General features: G+C 44.2%; 3 protein-coding genes across 3 annotated transcripts; all 3 read right to left on the reverse strand.

The window, feature by feature from the left end:
• Nucleotides 1-3,849: 3,849 nt before the first annotated feature.
• Nucleotides 3,850-6,078, reverse strand: LOC135673533 (thaumatin-like protein 1). The gene is made up of 3 exons (XM_065182577.1): nt 5,796-6,078; nt 4,994-5,693; nt 3,850-4,448 (listed from the first exon to the last, which is right to left on the reverse strand). The coding sequence occupies exons 1-3, from the start codon at nt 5,875-5,877 to the stop codon at nt 4,274-4,276; spliced, it is 957 nt and encodes a 318-aa protein (XP_065038649.1). The 5' UTR covers nt 5,878-6,078; the 3' UTR covers nt 3,850-4,273.
• Nucleotides 6,079-8,509: 2,431 nt separating this feature from the next.
• Nucleotides 8,510-11,825, reverse strand: LOC135673532 (eukaryotic translation initiation factor 4B3-like). Its single transcript, XM_065182576.1, has 2 exons — nt 10,609-11,825; nt 8,510-8,830 (listed from the first exon to the last, which is right to left on the reverse strand). The coding sequence occupies exons 1-2, from the start codon at nt 11,769-11,771 to the stop codon at nt 8,794-8,796; spliced, it is 1,200 nt and encodes a 399-aa protein (XP_065038648.1). The 5' UTR covers nt 11,772-11,825; the 3' UTR covers nt 8,510-8,793.
• A 3,099-nt stretch (nt 11,826-14,924) lies between these two features.
• Nucleotides 14,925-16,899, reverse strand: LOC135673534 (3-ketoacyl-CoA synthase 1-like). The gene has a single exon (XM_065182578.1). It carries the CDS (start codon nt 16,724-16,726, stop codon nt 15,140-15,142), a length of 1,587 nt encoding a protein of 528 aa, XP_065038650.1. The 5' UTR covers nt 16,727-16,899; the 3' UTR covers nt 14,925-15,139.
• Between the last annotated feature and the right edge of the window lie 3,986 nt (nt 16,900-20,885).

Here is a 20,885-nt window from a genome sequence, read left to right on the forward strand (position 1 = left end):
TTAGTGAAAAGGAGCTATTATTTGACATGATTAAAGCTTGTGAGTGCGCTTTGGTGATGGCGACTTTTGGCCTGTTTCTGGCTTCGAGGGACTACAGCTGGTGACGGGTGGTACTAACCGTGTGCTAACCGCTAACCAACTGTGGTAGACGTTGGATTACATTTCCTTTTTATTCCCCGCTTCTAATCAATATTGTTATTAATCATAAAAAAATTAAAATATTTTTTATTACTTTAAAATAAATATACTAATCCTCCTGGAGATCTATCATTTTATGTAATAATAAATAATTTATTTTTGTATTACTCTTAACGTACTACGGCCTTTTGTATCAGAATGCAAAGAGGGAAATTGGGCCGGATTCAGACTAGGCGGGTCATTCACGGTCTGCAACTAACTCTACTATTATGACCGGTGAGCCGCCGCACCATCGGCTGGTCGAAGCAAGATGGTGGCCTGAATAGGATTCCAAACCTCAACCAAGGCATCCCGATTAGCTGATGCAATATCATCTTTATATCGATTCAAGAAATCAGATAGATTTGTTCTTGTAATGGCATTTGGCATAAGTATTTGGAGTCGTCATCTCTGAACAGCCGACGTACGTGTGTCACGCTTGGACACGGTGAGCAACCTCTTCTTCACGCGGCACGAGTCATAAAGCAGCACCAAATGGCAATGGACGGTGAAGCAACACCACCGTACTGCTGTACGTACTCTATCTAATTAAAGTGCGTCATGCACGGCTTCGTAGTTGCCATTCTCCAAGTGGGTTGGTGATGGTGATGAATGTGCATGGTAAAGCGTCGAGGATCACAGAAGACCCCACGAATGACGTCGTTCTTCAGAGGTGAGTTCGATCACCTTTATAAAAGCTTAAGATCAATGTCCACTGTGTGCCATGCAGGATCCTAGTAAGAAAGCGGTTTTCTTCCCTGTCCATCTTCTTCTTTTGCATAGCCTGGCCATGCTGTTTGCCTTTGTTTTCTTCATGGATAAGGATCAGAGGTCGAGGAGACACTGCAAAAGCATAAAGATGACGAAACGCTTCCTGACTGCTCCAGGATTTGCCACCGTCAGAACTTCAACTACGCACTCCACAAAATTAGTTGGGTGGACGAATGGGGGATCGTAGTCTCCGCTACACCAGCAAACCTCTAGTTCGAGATGTGTGTTGGAAGATACAAGCAGGGAATTGAAGCTGTGTGTTTAAGCATCAGCCGAACAAAATGCAAGACGAATATATTAATAGGTTCGTTGTTGGGCTGACAGCCCATATTCAGCTCACGTGGGTTATATCAACCTACACCTCCTCTTAACCTAATCCTAGATCAATATAAGAGAGGTGTGATGGCTACGTTTTGGTAAGGAGGTGGCTATATTTTTTGGGCAGAAAAGGATAGCAACGTGGAAAACAAGAGAAAGAAATTGAAGAAAACAAGGACAACGTAGAGAGACTGTTCTCAATCATCTAGCAGTGTTCTCATCTCAGATTAGATCAAATCTATAGTAGATTCTTGCTGTGATTACTTGGGGAGGTTTTAGATATCGTGGACAGTGACGTGATCCTTGTATCTGAGTTGTTATCTTGTGATTGTTGCTAGGGTTTAGGGTAAGAGATTAAGATTTGTATATTTATTATTCTCATAGTTGTTACCCTTCACATTGGAAGGATTTTTCACGTATATCTTGGTGTTCTATTTTATTATGATTTCATTTAATTCCGCTGTATATCATGGTATGCTAGTATTTGTTAATATATAAAGGTTATTTCGCTTTATATCCTAATGCATCTTCCCTTAATTTGTGACTATGGACGCTCCATCATGAGTGGCCGACCGGTCATGACCATGCTTACACATAAACTGAGCTGGATTTCCTCGAATCTGACGGCAAACCTGGTTCAAATCAAGAGATGATGATTGAGAAGAGAGATGAATCTTATATACGCAGCAGCATTCACCGGCAAGAAGTAGACCACACCATGTTGTTTTGTCCTCGTCGGAAGAAGCACAAGATGCTTGCCCTCGGAATCTTTGGTCAACACACTTCTCTCCACCGCGGTCAAGTTACTTACGCTGATTTATCACTTAGTTTGTCGCATTAGTTCCTCAAAAATGTAGAGCAGCAGAGGAACACATTCATGCACACGCTGATTTATCACCGAGACAGCAGTGGGGATCGTTCTCGGAAAGAAGAGACAACGCGAACTAGTTTCTGCTGTGTAAGACGTTGGATCTCCGTCACCTCTCTCCTTTCCTTTGCTTTCTTATTGTTTCTTTTGTTTTTCCTTTGAATTTTCTCCATGGAAGAGTCACTATCAGCTCCTCCAAGTGGAGGAAGGCTGGCAATGGGCATGGCCTGATCCTCACCCAAGAACACTCTACTTAATCTTTGTGGGCCGGAGATGATGTGGGCAGTGTGAATTGTCAATTATGTATTTATTTTCCTTAATTATAGGGAAGATAGCTTCCATTTATGAGATAGAAACAGATATAAAAGCCACCAATAATTGGAAAGGATGTTTCATCACTTCGTAAGCTGACCACTCACTGAATAGGTAAAATGACATTAATTTTCGATCAGATATCAATTATGGTTGCAACAAAGCCACCCTCCACCAACACCTGCGAAGTAAAACAAAAGCAAAAGCACCCAATAACTATTTCCAACATCAGTCATTATTAATGAGCTTTTACACTATGAGATCAAGTGGACTTGAAATTTCAATTCTGTACAAGTGAAAGCACACGACAAACACATACGTTTACTTTTTTGAGAAATGATGAAGAAAGAATCACTTAGTCAAACCCCCCACATAACTAATTATATTGAATAAACAGCCTTTTTATATTTAATTAGAATGTTATCAGTGTATGTCGGAGTTTAATCATATTGATAAAGAATTTATTAATAATTGATCATTACGTAAGATTCACATAATCCTTCATCCACTTACATATACATAAGTAATAGAGAAATGTAAATTCTCCTTTATTATGGTAAGAAAGAGAAATGTAAACTTTTTTTTTTTTCCTAATCCTAAACTCCTTTTTTTTTCTTCTTTATGACAAAAGAAGATAATCATAATTTTTTTTAAAGGTATAAAAATATATCCTAAATAAAGAGAAAGACAACTCTTTAAGGAAAACTACATGTCCAAAGAATTTGATCAAAGAATTCTCATCGACATTGATCTTCGTATAAATGACACATCGAGAGTATAATATTTTCACCTTCAATCCGGTTCGAAATCACCTCGAAGGAATCTCGAATCTACATCGAAGCCACCTCGAAACCATATTGGATTCATTCTGAAGTCACCTCAGAGTCAATTCAGGAGCATGATATTTGAGCATTAGAGGAATCTCGAATATTCTTACATATATAAGTTTGAATCACATCGAGCTGATAAAGACATCGATGATATTTATCTCGAACACATATAAACTATTTTCCTAACACTTTCAATATGTTTGACTTGTGAGAAACACGCTGAATCATCGTCAGATTCTTACGGAGAGAACATTTATTGCATGTAGATTTATAGGAACCAAAACCTGTTTTGGTCAGCTGCGGTGTCTTCTAATATTTCAAAGTTTTGACTAGTTGGAAGAAAGGAAATATAGGGTGCAAGACATACTGAGCACCAAGTAAGATTAAGTGGGTCCCAGTAGTGACATGGAACCAGCTCAGGTGGTTCGGTATCGGGCGTTGTCACGAATCTAATCGGAACGGGTGGTTGATATTACTTTTCCCATTCAATTACATTGAAAGCTCCTCCAAAGCGGCTTATGGTCAACTTGACTGCACGATTGGTAATTTGAGAGTTTGCTGCATTTCCAAGTGTTGACTGTAGTAGAAGATTTTGACTATTTGATTGAATATTTTTCTTTCGATTTCTTGTAGCAACACTCAAAATTGACATCTGGAAGAGCAACATGAACTCCGAGTGCAAACGCTATAGATAACAAATAAAAGAATATACTCGACCGCCAAGACGTATCCAAAGAACCCTATGTACTACAGGCCTACACAATCCAACGAGTATGACCCTAAGGTGTGAATCAGGTTGGTGAGAAGACACATCAGTTAGATGCTTGTCAGCTCAGCTGGAGTCTCCACGCGTAGCAGCTCTTTTCGTTCTTAGTCAGATCCCCGGCAGCATCTGCTGTGATCTGCCTAATGAAGGCGGATGGAAGATGGGGTGGTCCCGAAGAATGGCTTCCCTCTCGCCACGGTGCCGCTGCGGCGTGTTCTCCGCGCGGCCGCGCTAAAAGCCACGATGTAAGGCGAGAGGAGCGAGGAGGACGGGAAGTAAAAGGGCCGCCAGGCGTGGCACGGTGAGCGTGGCGTCGCTCCCCTGCTCCCCGCCGATGTACACCATGGTGCTGTTGCTGGTCGACGAAATGTCTGCTTCTTCTGGATTCGAGCCCGAAGATTTCTGGCTGTCAAAAGAAAGTATTCAAGGTCAGCAACGTTAAAAATCGTTGGACTGCGGTGGAAGAACGGGATGAAACAGTTGAATTATTGCACGAGAAATAAATGATGATGATGATGATGATGATGATGAATAATGGGAGCGCGAAAAGGACATGCAATAACAATAGATATACTGTCAGTCACTAGTCTCCAACACCAAGAATGTGCCAACTACGATCGAGAATAATTCCCCGGTGCTTAGGTGTCCTACTTTTGTGCAAGGAAGATTGTGTTCGAAGATTAAGGGTGGACTGACTTCGACTTTTGATGGAACAAACGGTAGCTTTTGGCTGGTGCCTCCTTGGCGACCTAACATATGGATGAATCAAGTACTTGTTTGAATCGGAGACACGCTGTACTGCGTACTGCCTAAGCATGCGCATGCAGAGCATGTCGCAGTAAAATGATTCTATTGACAACAGTTTAATGATTGAGGATATTATACTGAAATTAAATTGTGCTTAATAATAACTAAGAGGAAGAACCAGATAAATGGTTGGTGTTTATAGACCTTGTGGTGCTGGGGCAGAAGGAGATGAGATAGTTGGCGGAGGCGCACGTAAAAGTGGACGTGGCGTCGTCGTAGGCGTAACTGTAGGCCCTGGGGCAGGCGTTCTTGAAGAACTGGGAGTAGGACGACGGCTTGCAGGTGTTGGGGTTCCCGAAGTCGCCGCTGCAGCAGTACTGGGGCGATCCGAAAGCCTCGCAGGCGCTCTTGCACGCCACGCTCTCGCTCCCGCCGTCCGAGGTCGACAGCACCACTTTGAGGTCCGAGGGGCACAGCCCGTTGAGGTCCACCAGGCACCCCGTCGAGCTGCAGCTCCCACCCGAGCCGCCCTGCGGCACCACCAGCATCGGCAGGTTGTAGCCGTCCACGAGGCTCACGTCAAAGAAGTCCATACCGCCGCTGCCGTCGAGCGTGAACTCCGCCAGGGTGGCGGGGGGCGCCGCACCGCCGCCGGAGCACTCCACCCTTCCGGAACCGCAGTCGCCGGTGCCGCAGCTGAACCTGCCGCTGAAGTCAGTGGCGCAGCGGGTGCGGCCCCAGAAGCGGCCCGACCAAGCGGCGGGCACGTCCAGGCTGCGCGACTCGCCCTTCTGCAGCTGGAAGCCCGTCGTGGACAGCGCCGCCGTGCCGGCACTCGAGAGCACCCCGGGCCATACGGTGTAGTCGCAGTTGTTCGTTAGTGTAAATGTTGCGGCGAGTGCCCCTGAAAACCAGATCAAACAGTGTCAAAATAACACGGAATCGATAACAGCGGAGGAGCCCATTCCATGAAATCCAAACACCAAAAGCAGAAAAGAAACATCACCTGAAACAGAGACGACAAGGGATGACAGAACGAATAAAAGTCTGGCCATGTTTGACGCCAAAGTGGGGGGCTTATGGATCATTGCAGGAAAGGCGTGGCTTGAAATTTATAGAGAAAGGTTAGGAAGACGAGGATGATGTGGGGCCCACGAATGACGACAAAAAGATGGGGGGAACTCGAGAGCTCTCAGTGTAAATGCAGTCGATCAATAGACAACGATTCCGACTGGAGACGAGGAAGTGGATCCAAAGAAAGGTCGCTCTTTGCTGTGGGATCTGTCGTCGCCGCGATCAACTTGGTGATCGTCTTCGTTACAAGACTAATATGCTTAACTGATCTACGACGTGGATACGTGGGACGAATCAACACGGGACTATCGTGGATACTTCTCTTCGTCCGGTGCGGATAAGCTGGCATACGACAGGGATCGTGGGGCAACGAAAAGCCGCCGTGGTAAAGCGAAGTCGGAAGCAACAGTTCCCGTTCGAAAGTTGGGAGAGACACCTTTGTTGACCTGTCGATGCAATTCCATGGCTGTTGTAAGCAACAGTCCTAATGTTTCCCACTGATGACGGAAATCTCGCTTTTGGCTTTGGTTAGATTAGGGGAATTATACTCTCTGCTTCTTTTTTACGACTGCACAGAGGATTTGACTGTACGTGCCAAAGAAAATATAAATATAAATATAAATATAAATATAAATTTGAGGAACTAAAAGAAATGTGAGATAAACGTGGTGTATTGCGTGGATAGCATGACACTGATTGATAACCATCAAACTTAGAAATCATGCTACATCAGTAATATTTTTATATTATTTGATAAATTATTTAGTACCATTTTAATTGAGGAGTATGAGAACCAAAAACTTTCGTCTCTTTTATCCTTAAAAACGTTTTTTGAAACTCACATGAAGGACAAAACTTATTTTCTACACTTAACTCAACTCTATGGTTATTAAGAATGATCACAGTTGAAGAGAAAAATGAGATAAGAATCGTCAAACCAGACGGGAAAGGAAAGCTGGTCAAATAAGTAACCCAAAGATTCGCAATCATTAACTACAGCGATTGATTGCTAAAAGTTCAGTAGGACTACCACGTGATTCAATTCCACGCGCACGTGTCAGTCGAACGTGCCATCTGAGCGGATCGAAACGCGAGACCATCTGCTCCGCTGGATCGATTGGTAGGATGTTGTCGACGACTGTCCGACAGGCGACGGTGGACGCGTCACAACGCGCGCCGACGCCCTTCGCGGCCACTTCCCAACACCGTGAAGGGTTCGGTGCGACCAAACGCATTCCATTGCCGACGTGTTTCCTCCAGCTGTTGGCGGCAGGTCTATTTGCTGCATTAACTCCGCGCTTATCTGTTGTCTGTGGATTTGATATAAGCCACGACTGCTGCTGCTGCTGCTTCGTGTGGAATGGCCGCATAGTGTTCGACTATTTGTCTGTGATGTTTTTGCTGCAAAATGTAAGTAGCGAATGCAGGATTAAGCACCGGAGTGAGCTAAAGCGATAGAGCACCTACTAATTACTCACTGTGACCATGGGGCCACTTTGGAAGAAGCCGCCACCAGTGTCACTGGAGCAACCGAAACAGAGAAGAAGAACACGCAGAGCAACAGTTCTTTTGGAAAACGCAGTCATTATGACAGCCACAGAAACGCGAATCTTCGCCGGAAAGCAGCGAGAGTTCCAGATTTCCGCTTCCAAACAAAAGATTATTATTCAGCCACATGATTAATAGGAAACAGAGGCAAAGATCTAACACCTATGTGGAGTTCATTTTCACCTGCTAAGGGAACCAAACAAAGCTGACTACTCGTGGCGCAACTTTCTGATGTTCTTAGGGCCAGTCATGTCAAAGACTTTGGGATTCTTATATGATTATTTTTAATTAATTATCATTAATATTTTGATCATATATTTTTAAAATTTATATTGAGATTATTATATTTATAAAAATAAAATATTTAATCATGTTTCTCTTGATATCATTGATTCTGTCGACAGAAATATCGCATGTGCTCAATTGTAAATTCTATAATATTTTCATCAGCACACACAGTAAATGATGTGAGAAGAAATATGATTAAATATTTTATTTTCATAAATATAAGGATTTCAATATATTTTTTAAAAATATAAGAATCGAGATGTTAAAAATAGTTAATTACAGAAAATAATATGTAAATAATCTCTTATGTATGAATTTCCATTTATGAATAGCATCTTAATAGTATTGTTTGTCTATCAAATGTATTACTAAAATGTTCACATGATTTTAATTATATTTGTTTTTCTTAAACCAAATAGTTGGATGCATATTTTTTTTCTTAAACATTATGGAGCGTTTAAATTATTTAATGACATTAATGATATATTGATTTCCTGAACAGGGTTTCTTTCCGGTTCCAATACAATGTCTGTTGGTCGACCAATTGATGAAGCTCTGTTTCTGTCTTTTCCCCTTAGATATTAAACTCCCCCATCTAAATCGAATGTGGATGAGTTTGTCTGATGGCAGTCTTCAAAGTAATAACTTGCAGCAATGTTTCAGCCTGCATTGCATTGCTTTGCTTTGCGTATTTTGTTGGTGGTGCCAATACTGATTCCTACAATTTAAATCTTAAGATTTAAATTCTCTTGACAATACCATGTACAATCATCATTAACACAACAATTGTCAATGTGGTACGAGCAATGATTCAAAATCAAACAGCAAGAGCTCACATTATCAGAGCATGTCAAGTAATACAACAGACTAATACAAAACATAATTTCTAGAGTGCACGGATAACACAAGAAATATTGCAGCGACGACCCGTAAACTCGAAGGATGCACAATGCTCAATTCATTACGAACAAGTAATATACTAATTTATCCACCAAAACTGTGGTCTTGTGAAAATTTCCAGCAACCAATGTCACTTGAAGACGCACCATCAGCCGGATGAATCTTTAATCCTGAGGCCATTACCTGTATAAATTTCAGTTTTCCAGTGCTGTGTTCTCAATCTTGTCAATCCTGAATGAGAAATTGCAGAAAAGTAAGAGACTGAACAAAATGTTTCCACCAAGGAATGTGATACTATTATTACCAAGTGAAAATATATAGTAAATCCGAGTACAATTGGAGCAGAGTGGAGACATGCAAGACAGTGAGTGGTGTTGAAGCAAAAGCATCCCTGTGAATGCAAATTTACAAAAGCTACCAACCATCACTCATTCATCAACTGCGATCCCACCTTATCATACAGACCAAAAACCATATATGATTGAACCGCAGAAAGTAGACACACACAGTAATGTGTCTGCATATAAAATTCTCAACTAAAATTTCTTACTTGATCTTTGTTATTAAAATATTTCCTCTGAAACTAGGGAACAGGTATCCATGAGAGAAGAAAAAACCCATAACTATTAGTTCCTTAAGTTATTTAGGGAGTGGAGCCAAAAAATGGCAAAATTTTGAACACACGACAATCCACAACAGTCATGCAATCAGCCAAGATAGAGCTACTTTATTTTCCAACAAAAAAGTCAATCAACACAAGAATAATATTAAACAGATAGGTGAAACTCACAGCCAGGAGAGCTATTATTAGCTTCCAACAAGAGAAAAACAATCAAGGGAAAAACATTATTAAACAATTAGGTTTAACTCAGATGGAAGAAACTAAGTACTAGAGTTTCACATACCATGTTTCTTCAATTGAAGGCACGACATAATATGTAAATTGTAACAACCATGCCATTTGCTGGAAATATTTCAGATTGCTTAGATTCAGAATGATAGGCATTTTCTATTCTTTTGTGCTAGTCAGGCTTTTTTATTGTCCTTATTTTAGTGGGTTGTACAAATCCTATCCTTGAATTTAATAAGCATCCTAAAATCTTGACAGATCCAATCATCACTGCTGCCAAGACTGAGAAGATCCCATGAGTAGTGATTGTTCGACTCTTGAGTTGGATAGTTAACAGATTTTATCAGTTTGACATTTAAGGTCAAATATTGTTTGAAACTCACTAAAGTTTGATCTAATTAGGTTTACAAGTTTGATTTTGAAATTCTCCCTGCCTTTAGGCTGTTTCGCTCACAATTGAGAGATTAAGCTACTAAACAGTATTTTCGCAAGATCAAACTTAAAATTCGCTTCTGCAACTTTTAATAGTGATTAAAATGCAGAAAAGAGATAATCTAGAATATCAAATTAAAACATAAAAGTCGTACGAATCAAAACTTAGAAATAAAAGCTAATGCTGGACATGATTTAATATCTTCACCCATACATGAGAGAATTACAAGGACGGACTTTGTTACAACAATAAGGTTGCTCCTTAACACTCTGGGAGACCAAGATTCGAATCATGGAAGCAGCTTCTCTATATTTAAAGATAAGGTTTCATAAATTGACCCTCCCCAAGCAACTTCTCTATTATCATTGTTTGTAGAAATAGCTAATTATGTCAAAAGAGAATGAACTACCAAACTAGATTGTCAGAATGCATAGAAGAAATGGTCCATGGTGATAATGTGCTAGTGCTAATCAAAAGCACTCTGTGCAAGCATAAGCGCAAAACAACTATCAAATAAAGCTTCTTCCGAATTATGCTTGACATGTGGCCAAACTCAAAAGTTTTTTATGTTATGCAACAAAACATATAGCAAAGAGAATTCTCACATCTGATCACAAGTCAAGTAAACCAAAATGATGGACAAAAAATTCTAAAGACCAACAATTATGTATAACACATAAAGCAATTCTATTATAAGCAACAGAAGAGAAGATTTGATAACCAGACCTCGGAGAAGCCTGAGCAGTATCTGGCCTCCTCCAAGCACCATTTGTGCGGTTCTCGGGCGATCTTCCAGCTCCATTGGCCACCCCAAATCCCCTCTTGTCAAAAGACCTTTCGAGCTGCGCATCCTGGATCTTAGAGGCCTCCAGCTTCTCGTCAATCTGCTTCCAGTCCTGCCCCTTATCTGCCAATACTTCTTCGCGTGGCCGAGCCTGTCCGAACGGGTTTGAACCCCTGCTCTTCTTCTCCATCGTAGATCCCTCGTCCTGCTTGCCTTGGACTTGTTCCCCATTGCTCAACGGCAAAGAGCGCGGCTGCAGCACAAGCCGACGCCTTCCGCCGCTGCCTATTTCGTCCTCCCTCCTCCAAATGTCGGAATCTCCGAAATCCTTCTTCCTCCCCCATGTTTCCGAATCGGCTCCGCCGCTGTTGGATCCTTCCCTTTTGAACATCTCGAAACCGCCGCCGCCCCCACCGATCCTCCGCCCCTCAGCCGGCGGCGCGGTGCTCTTGCTCGATATCCATGTATCCGATTCGTCCGCCCTCGACTGCGAGTCAAAGAAGCTCCCTCCACCGCCCCTCTCCCTTCTTTCCAAGGCCACGGACTTCTTCGCTGCGCCCCAGTCGTCGATCTCGTCGGCGCGAGACGGTAACAGATCACGGTTGGATCCACCGCCTGCTCCGCCGAAGCCATCCGTCCTCGGATCGTCGGAATCCCTAGACGAGCCCCAGCGGGTAGGGCCGGAGTCCTCTCCGGAGACGGAGGCCCGGCCGCGGGCTCCGCCGTAGGAGGAGTAGCCAAAGCCGCGGGAGGAGGAGCGCTCGAGCTCCTCGGCAGAGCGCTCTCGGGGGCCGGTGGGGAGGAGGAGGAGCTCGTCCCGCGTGAGGCCCTTGGAGGAGGACGAGAGGGGGCGGTCACCGGCGCCGTGGGAGACGGGCTTGCCGGTGGTGAACTCGGCAAGGGTAAGGGCCTGCGCCTTCTTCTTCTTCTTCTTGGAGGTACTGGAGGCGGCAGCGGCGAGGGAGGGGAAGTCCTGTTGTTGAGAGGCCACGGAGGAGAAGACATCATCGTCCCTATCTTTGGCCACGGCCATGGCGCTCTCGTGTTCCTCGACGTCCAACGCCCAGGCGCTCGGTTTCGCCCAAGCCGACACGGACGCCACCATCCTTACTCGCCCCTCCCTTCCGTTCTGCTTGTTTCCTCCCTCTCCACGAGCTTTTAAGTGGCGAATGGACGGCTGAGAAGCGTTCGGGTCGCAAAGGGCGGTGTGCTCTACGTTTTCTCGGGTCGTCGTCTTCTTTTACCATCTTCTAAAAACCATCCATCGATTTTTTTCTAAATTATGAGACCTTTTTCCAAACTTTGAATCTTATCTGTCGATTATATATATATATTTATATATATATATATATATATATATATATATATATATATATATATATATATATATATATATATATAAGTCATCTTCAAGCTTAAACAATCAAAATTTACTCTTACAAGTATAAATAAAAACCATGACATCTAATTATTAGAGTTGATAATATATATTGTGGGGAGAAAAAGCCCATCCAACATCATTCAAATTTAACACATGATTAGCTCCGTTCGTTCGTCACTATCAATAGAATCCACCTCGAGGAGGGAAGATCTCAACTCTCTCGTTTTGACATCTTTATATTACTATCTCAGTCTAGACATGTAGGCAAAACATGGTGCCGCATGAAGATCAAATCTGCACCTATTCGATCCACATTAGCCTTTATCTCCTGTTACGTGTGTTGGTGAACAAATGTGTCATGACTGGTGAATCAGCATAGCCTGGTCCACGAGTCGATGTCGGAAGTTTTTTGTCGGCTGAGCTGGATGCCGAGGTCGACCGGGCCCTCGTGACAGGGTGTTGATCAGCATTCCTCAGTGTGCCGATCCAAGCACCGTTATGTCGAGCCACGTCTCTCCGTCTCCGGGGTGATTGGCATCACGTCTTCGTATACTGAATGACGATTTCTGAGTTGAGACGCTCGCAGGTCGTGGGCGATCGCTTTCCTGCAAAGATGGTCTTCGTCGGATGATTCCCGACTTTAGCCCCTCTAACGAGCAAGTCAATGGAGTGTTCAATTGATTTTGTCTCTCTCCCTCTTGGCCAGATACCGGCTAGAGGTCTTTATATTACTGTACATGAGTCGGTCGTACGCGGGTTGGCGTGGTGGACATGCCAAACAGTGCCTTGATATGGATTCTGACTTGACGTGTCTTGAGGGCGACGTGACGTGCCAACCAGCGCCTTAGTATGATATCTAACTCGGCGTGGGGGCGACGTCGTCTCGGGATTCCCGGGACACGACATGCCAAGCAGCGTCTTAGTACAGATTTTGTCCTAACGTGTCTTGAGGCTAAAATATGCCGTATGAACGTGCAACACAAAAACCCTGAAAGCTTGATCTATGGCACCGTAGAAGGTTAGCTATGTTTCTTGTTACTGCACCACTGCCATTGCTCGCACATCTCTTCTCCACATTGGAGTTGACATAACTCGTTCTCTCATGAGACGACATCGCAACTCGAGCCTCAGAGGGTGTCACTGAGAGATCATTAACTCCTTTTTTCAATTTTGTAATCTTCATACGAAATAAATTGTTCGAGAGTCAAATTCATTCTTCGGCAGACCCCACAGCAAAGCAAATGCTTCCCACATTGTCCTGTGTGCACCTGAGAATGTGGTAACACAAAGCAGAGGAATGAATGAACCTGATGGATACCATCTGCAGATTAATAAACCATCTTTACTTGAGGAAAATACTTGACGCTTTTTATTTTTGGCAATCCCTTTTTCCCACTCTGTCGTCCGATTTTGCTTAATGTCACAATTCGTCTTGCGATGTTATCTGTCGCTCGATATTTAATATCACTCTACAAAGAGAAAAATATTGCTCGAGGAAGTAATCGCTCATCCCTCAACACCGTTCGTCAAATCATGATCATCTTAAATATTTTTAAATTATATAAAATTATAATAATATATTATTATGATCCTATCAATAATAAAGATCATGATCTTAATATAATCTTCTACATTATGAAATAGTTTAATAAATATTTTTTTTTATATTTATTATTAATTAAAAAAACTATGTAATCGTCATATTTTATATTCATTATCAATAAAAATTCAGTTAACCATTTCTTCTTATAGTACGAGAGCCATAGTTGCTCCAACCAATTTTTTTCTTTAATTCTCTTTTTACTATTATTGCCATGTACCTTTTTATTTACGAAGATAATATTGTAAGCTGTTTCGGATATATGACGAAGACCAGTTTCATGAAATATCATTTTCCATTATTCATTTTTCACCAAAGAAATAAACAAATTAAGCAGTCATTTAAAACAAATTTAAGTTGTTTGTTTTGTGTTAATCTGAATTTTATCAAAGATTAAATACGACGCCAATATACATACATACATACTAAAAGCTTTTCACCAAATTTAAAATGTAAACTTCAAAATAATATTATATATATATATAATAAGCTGTAATTCGAATCCACTCAAACAAAGATGATGGCTGGCTATACATTGAATGCCGACCATTTATCAAGGGGGTCCCATTTCTGTGGCCAGTTGACGGATGACTACTGTTGGGGATTATTAGAGTTATTGCCCCAGAAAAAAACAACAAAAGGCAAAGGGGCCTTAAATTATTAGGTCATGAATCAAAAGCTTACATTACATTTAACACCCGACGACCGTTCTCGAGCACCGATCGACCATCCAATAATATAATCGAACAGGTTAAGTTTCAATATCGGAGTGATATATCAGTCAGACTAAACATCGAGTCTTTGAGGTTGCCCGTAATCTAACCTATTAATGAAACTTTACCGACGTCACATCAAAGGTACTTCTCAAAGTTGCGTGGCTTATTTGAAATGCCCGTCTCTATCTTGCTACCTAAAACAAATTAGACTCAGATGTACGACATGAATTATTCTTAGCAAGATTCCTAAAGAAGTCTCATCCGTCCATCGCCACCAACTGTCCCAGTAACTGCACTGCATCTTCGAGTTAGATCATAATCGAGGCGATATAGGAGAGGAGTCGAAGAAGACGGACGCAACTGCTTGCAGTCTTTTGGAAGTACATTCTTCTGGAACCCAACAGTCTCTCAGACTTGAATCTGTGATGAAAAGAGGTAACTTGATTTTGACGATGAAACACATATGAGTTGGTCGTTTATTTAGGTATAGTTGATGTTCCAGGGCGATAGAAAGGCTATGGGGAGACTCAGGTTCTGATGATGTAAACAAACAAACAAACATAAGCACACGATTACAATCTAGGTTGAGTTTATTGTTTTGACCAGAAGCTAAATTGCACGCATGCATGAGGATAAACGTAGATACAGGGAGCAAGTGTGTGCACTGCTGAACGGGGGTAACAGCTTCAAACAAATGGTGGTAATAGGAGCTTGCATTTATGTGGTTGAGGCAAATGGAGGACACGAGAGGGCGCGCCGTGGGTTCGTCGACAACCTCAAGCCTGTCCCTTGACCGGGTAGCGGTCGACGCAGTCGGCCCAGGGGTTGCAGCGCCCGCGGCTGCCCTGGTGCACCGGCGGGACGTCTCGGAGCGCACGCCACACCGCGCTGTTGCACTTGAACCCGGACCCGAAGCCGATCTGCCACACGCGGTTACCCCGGCGCACTCGGCCCTTAGCCTCCGCGTACGCCAGCTCGTACCACAGCGAGCTGCTGCTGGTGTTGCCGAAGCGGTGCAGCACGCTACGGGAGGGCTCCATGTCCGCGGATCCCAGCCCCAGGTTCTTCTGTATCTCCTCGAGCACCGCCCGCCCCCCGGCGTGCACGCAGAAGTGCTCGAATGCTCGCCGGAAGTCCGGTATGTAGGGCCGCACGCCCCTCAGCCTCAGCACCCGTCGACCCAGTAGCGATGCCAGGAACTTGAGCTGCTCCGACAAGGGCAGCACCAGGGGTCCCAGCGTGGTGATGTTGGTCTTGAGTGCGTCCCCGGCCACGGCCATCAGCTCCCTGGCCAGAGACACTCCGATCGCCCCGCGGCCGTCTTCCCGCTGGTACACGCACCCGTAGCAGCTGTCGTCCGCCCCCTTGTGCGTCCGCACGGTGTGTACCAGCCGGTACTTGGCCCGCCCCGCGTCCGCCCGCCGGTTCGACAGTAGCATGGCGGCGCCACCCATCCGGAAGATGCAGTTGGACAGCAGCATGGAGCGGTCGTTGCCGAAGTACCAGTTGAGCGTGATGTTTTCCGTGCTCAGCACGACGGCGTAGGAGTTGGGGTTCGCCTGGAGAAGGTCCTTGGCGAGGTCGATGGAGATAAGCCCCGCGCTGCAGCCCATGCCGCCCAGGTTGAAGCTCTTCACGTCCTCCCGCATCTTGTAGCGGTTGACGATCATAGACGCCAGCGACGGCGTCGGGTTGAACAGGCTGCAGTTGACGATGAGTATGCGGACGTCACGCCGCGGGTCGACACCCGTGGCCTCGAAGAGGGCGTCGAGGCAACCAAACATGACGGCCTCCGCCTCCAACCGAGCTTCCGCCATGCACAGCCGAGGCGGCCGCGCCTGCACTCCGGGCGGCAGATACGTCTCGTCCCCCAGCCCTGACCGCATCGTGATCTTTGTCTGGAAGCCGAGTGACTCCTCCGTGAATACGCCGGTGCAGTCGGTCATCTCCAGGAACCCCTCTTTGGAGATCTTGTGCTCGTCGTCGGGCTTGTAGCAAGCGAACTCCACCAGGTAGACGGGGCGCGGCCGCTTCAAGTAGTAGGCGGCGAGCAAGACCAGGGCGACCACCGCGGAGCCGAGTCCGGTGGCGGGGTCGATGGAGAGCCGGGCCGGCGTGGTCACGAGTATCCGGTCGAGCCGGATCGTGGCGGCGAGGGCCGAAAATAGGAGGGGCACCAGCAGGTAAGCGGTGGGGATGGTGGTGTAGCCCAGGCCGAGCTTGACGTACTTGAGGTTGATAGACTGGAGGAAGTCCGGCAGACGGCGGCGGATCTTGATGACGATGGAGGTATCCCTGAAGGCCATTTCGGCCGTCAGGCGCTCGCGATCCATCACGGCGGGCTCAGCGGCCGCCGTATCCATCCTAACAACAACGGCTAAACAAAAGGCAGAGTGGAACGAACCTATACACGCATATAACCTCACAAGCAAAAAAGTAGTGGTACTCCGAAAAAGGATTGCATTATCATAAGAAGATAGAAGATATATAGAGAACGTCGTCAGCAGAAACGACAGTTGGTCGACGCAGTTAGAAAACGGAGGCGAGAGTAGCAGCCGTATTAAATGGGTATAGGTGGGGGCTTGCATGGTCTTGCCGACCCCAGTGGCAATAGGTGCGAGGGGTCAACCGGCAGCTGGGCTGAAACCAAGAGACGAAAGGGAGGAAATAGGTGAAACGGGTGGCCAATATTAATGGGAGGTCAGGCAAAAGGACGGGGCTGATCGCTCAACCACCGGGAAGGAGGCTGGGGAATTAAAATCCCACAGCTACGCAGACGCGTACAGATTGCTTCTCTGATTGATTCCGGGGTATGACTCCAGCGATCGTCGTCGCTTCGGGGCAACGTCCCCCTTGTCCGCCAAATAAATGAGCCCCTCTTCACCAATTGACTTATGTCGAAGCCCTAACATCCTGCAGATCTGACTCGAATCCAATTGCTTGACCGGTATAAGGGACCTGTGCCACGGTTTAAGCGGAGCGAGCCAGTGCGAAAGCAGGTCGGGTTCGTATGATTTCAAAGAGACCTGTTACGCACGTCTGGCCCATCATCAACGACTGTGTTCGTAATGGACCACGATTGGTAAAAGGGAACCGAGGCCTAACCTATCTTGACCCATTACCATTCTTTCAAGGGATGCGTACGCGTATGGAAGGCATCCACAACTTTGGCGTCTGAACTTAAAACGTATCTTGAATCATTCAGATGGCTAGTTTCTTTATTACGCATCATGTTCGCAATCAAAGAGTATTTAAGCTTGTCGGATATGTCAACTCCATGAGGATTGGCGGACAAAATGGTCACTGCATTACATTTGCCCCTACGTAAATTTCAACCCAAAGTTGCGGCCTTTAATCCGAATGTTGCTTTTATGTGGCATACTATTGGCAGATTCGGAGTTGCACATGTCTCCCATTGATTGCATGCAATAGTCTGCACCACATCACCGCGGCATCTTCTTCCTCTCTGCTCTCCACACGCTGTTCATCTTCTCGATGAATTCCTCCGCTCTCTTCCTCAGCTCATCATCTTCCCCGTTGGAATCGTCACCGTTCTTTTCGTCTGGCCCTCCAAAACCGGATGTTGACGGCGCTGGTCCGCGCACTCTGTCATCATCGTCTATGGTCGGAAGGCTGCGCTCGGTCACACCATTGCTGCTGCTAATTAGCAGAAGAATGGCTACGATGAGGTGGCAGACGCAGAAGGATAGGAAAGAGGTAGAAGCTGATCGAGGCATCAACTCTTCCTCGCAAGATAACATCATGGTAAACGATGGGGGAAGGTTTTCGTTGGCATCAGGTTAAATATACAGTAGCCTTGCAGACTTTGTCTTGTCGAGAAAGCTATGTTGGGCTGGCCATGAATATAAATTTCCATCAGCTTACAGTGGAAGAATTAGCTGCATGGCTTTACAGCTACGATGGGCCCCTTCACAATCTGCTTCTGATGCTTTCCGCGGAAGGAATTCGAAGTCAAACGAAAAGTTTACTGAATCTTATCATATCGGAATGCAAATGATAAGATTCCTCCGATAGTCAAATTAATATATATTTGTTTATTTCAATTAATTCGAAATGAAGATATAATTAAAAATAATTATATACTATTGACTTTGTAACGATCGTCTATTATAAAATATCAAAGAAGCTTAATAAGAAAATATATTCTTTAAATGTTATGTTGACATGACATGGTTTGTCATCTCTGATATATATATATATATATATATCATCGACACATGTCATGTATGCAAAGTTTATATATGCAACCATGAAATGGATCATTATGTTAAACAGGCCCAGACACAGGCGGGCCTAAACCCAACTTGGGTTGGTCATTTCGGGATTGTTTGGTACACATAAATTAACCCAACACAAATGCAATTGTATTTATTAGAGACCACAATTAACCAAAAATATTCATGAGAGTTATGCACGGCTTTCCATCCGGAATGGTCACTCCATGAATCTAATTCCAAACTATCATCATCTTGACTTGCAATATGAACTATCATGTTGGAGTTATTACGTAACTTATGGCGAATTAAATTACGTCCTCACAACAAAGTGATGATCGAAGATTTCAAATGATCATCTCATGAGTTAATCTCATCATTTCAATTACAATGGGCTACTCTAGTCTATTATAAAAAGACCTTCCCCCTAACTACGTCGATAGATTCATATGAAAAATCTCTCGTGATGTAATTTTTATAGGATCACTAGTAAGATTGTTCATCTTCGATAGATTCATATGAAAAATCTCTCATGATGCAATTTTTATAGGATCACTAGTAAGATTGTTCATCTTCGACATGAGACGTGTGATATAATTTCGATATGAATCCCTAACCTATCTATCCAATTGACGAAAATATGAATTATTACGATCTAAATGTTGTACAGTGTGTAGTTGCTGAAAATTAAATGCCGATTCCTTGATGGGGAACCGCGCACACAACAACCGCTACTACTATACGAAGAATAAGACATGAGGAAGGATCAGCTGCCAAAGAAACTAAAGCCTGTTCCTTTGGGCGAAAGCAACAAGTGGAATGGTATCTTTGCATTGGCCAGCAAAGATGCAGTTGGAATATGTTCTGAAACAGTAATCTACAGCATATGCAGCCATGACCTGACCTCTGATGGCGGAATGCATTGTTGATTCTGCGTGCCGAAGAAGAAGAATAGCTAGCTGTTCGGCACAAGGCTACGAGGATCCCTCCAGAATCATCAAAACAGTGATTTGATGGTCCCAAAACCTTCTTCATCGATTAGGAAGAGAGTAGAACTAAAAACAAATAGTCAACATGTACCTAATGAATGACAAAGGCTTGTGATTCACAAAAGGATATACAGTATCCTATTCTTTTTCTCTCGACAAGATTCTGTCGGCATGACGACGAGGAAGCCGAGGATACAAACAAAGAATTATTTGGCCTCGTGGCCTATTATATTTTGTGTAATATAGCCTTGACCGAGTCTCTTCTTTATCCTCTTTTCTTCCTCCTGAAAGAAATCAGTGTCTTCATGTTGATTTAATGCAAACTGGCAAGCCAAATTCTCCCCCTTCATCTGATCACGTCAGGGATGAGGTTTCTGTCAGGCCAAATTGAGATTGAATATTCTCGTAATCTAAGATTGTGATGGAAGAAGAATGGAGACAGGATAGATGGCATTTCAGAAACAATCGACAGGAATTGGGAGCATCATCGTCAGTCGACTGGAATTCTCATCGGTTCCTCGCGATGCCTCGGAGTTTGGTCAAATCACCAACTTGTAATTTGCAGCTGAGTCGTGATTCGTTGCCTGTTCTTCCTGGCTGTGGTGAAAGTTCCTGTAGGATCTTCTCCGAGACTGAAAGGCTACGCATCAACCAGTGCAAGTGCCTGATTCTTTGCGCGTCGTTCTCGGCAGATCCACCAGCATCACACCACACTCGGTGGTGTTCTGGAACCACAACAAGAACAAGAACCAGAACCAGAATCGAAATCCAAGCAACTGCAGACCAAGCAGACAATTAAGGCTGTAAGCAAATCCGAGTTGTTGTGTCAGAGAACTCAGCCCAACAATTAGATTCTTCTCTATATTCCTGCAAGATCACCTGCCCGATCGAGACAGAGCCCGCTGGAGCCAATCTGTCCCAAAAGCCGAAGGAATCCATGCCATGGAGCACAAGGTTCCAACTCATAAACAAGCAATGTGTGAGCAGAATCCACCAAAGCTTTCTCTTTCTCTTTGTCCCTTGTTGTTGGTTCAGTGGCATCAAATGAAAACCAAGTGGTCGATTCCCAAAAATGACTGGCATTGGAGTCCAACCAAGCCACATCCTTCCTACATCCCCTGTTTTGATTCTTCGAGTTAATCAAGAATCTTCTTTTCTGGACAGACATAATAGTTAAGCTAGGAATCGAGCCAGAACATGATCCTATATCATCTGAACAGCTTGATAGGATCTGATCTTTATCAAACTATGCCTTAATTAATTTTTGATAATTTGGTCTAAAATACAATTTGATATAT

This window comes from Musa acuminata, chromosome BXJ1-5 (assembly GCF_036884655.1).
Source record: "Musa acuminata AAA Group cultivar baxijiao chromosome BXJ1-5, Cavendish_Baxijiao_AAA, whole genome shotgun sequence".
NCBI lineage: Eukaryota > Viridiplantae > Streptophyta > Magnoliopsida > Zingiberales > Musaceae > Musa > Musa acuminata.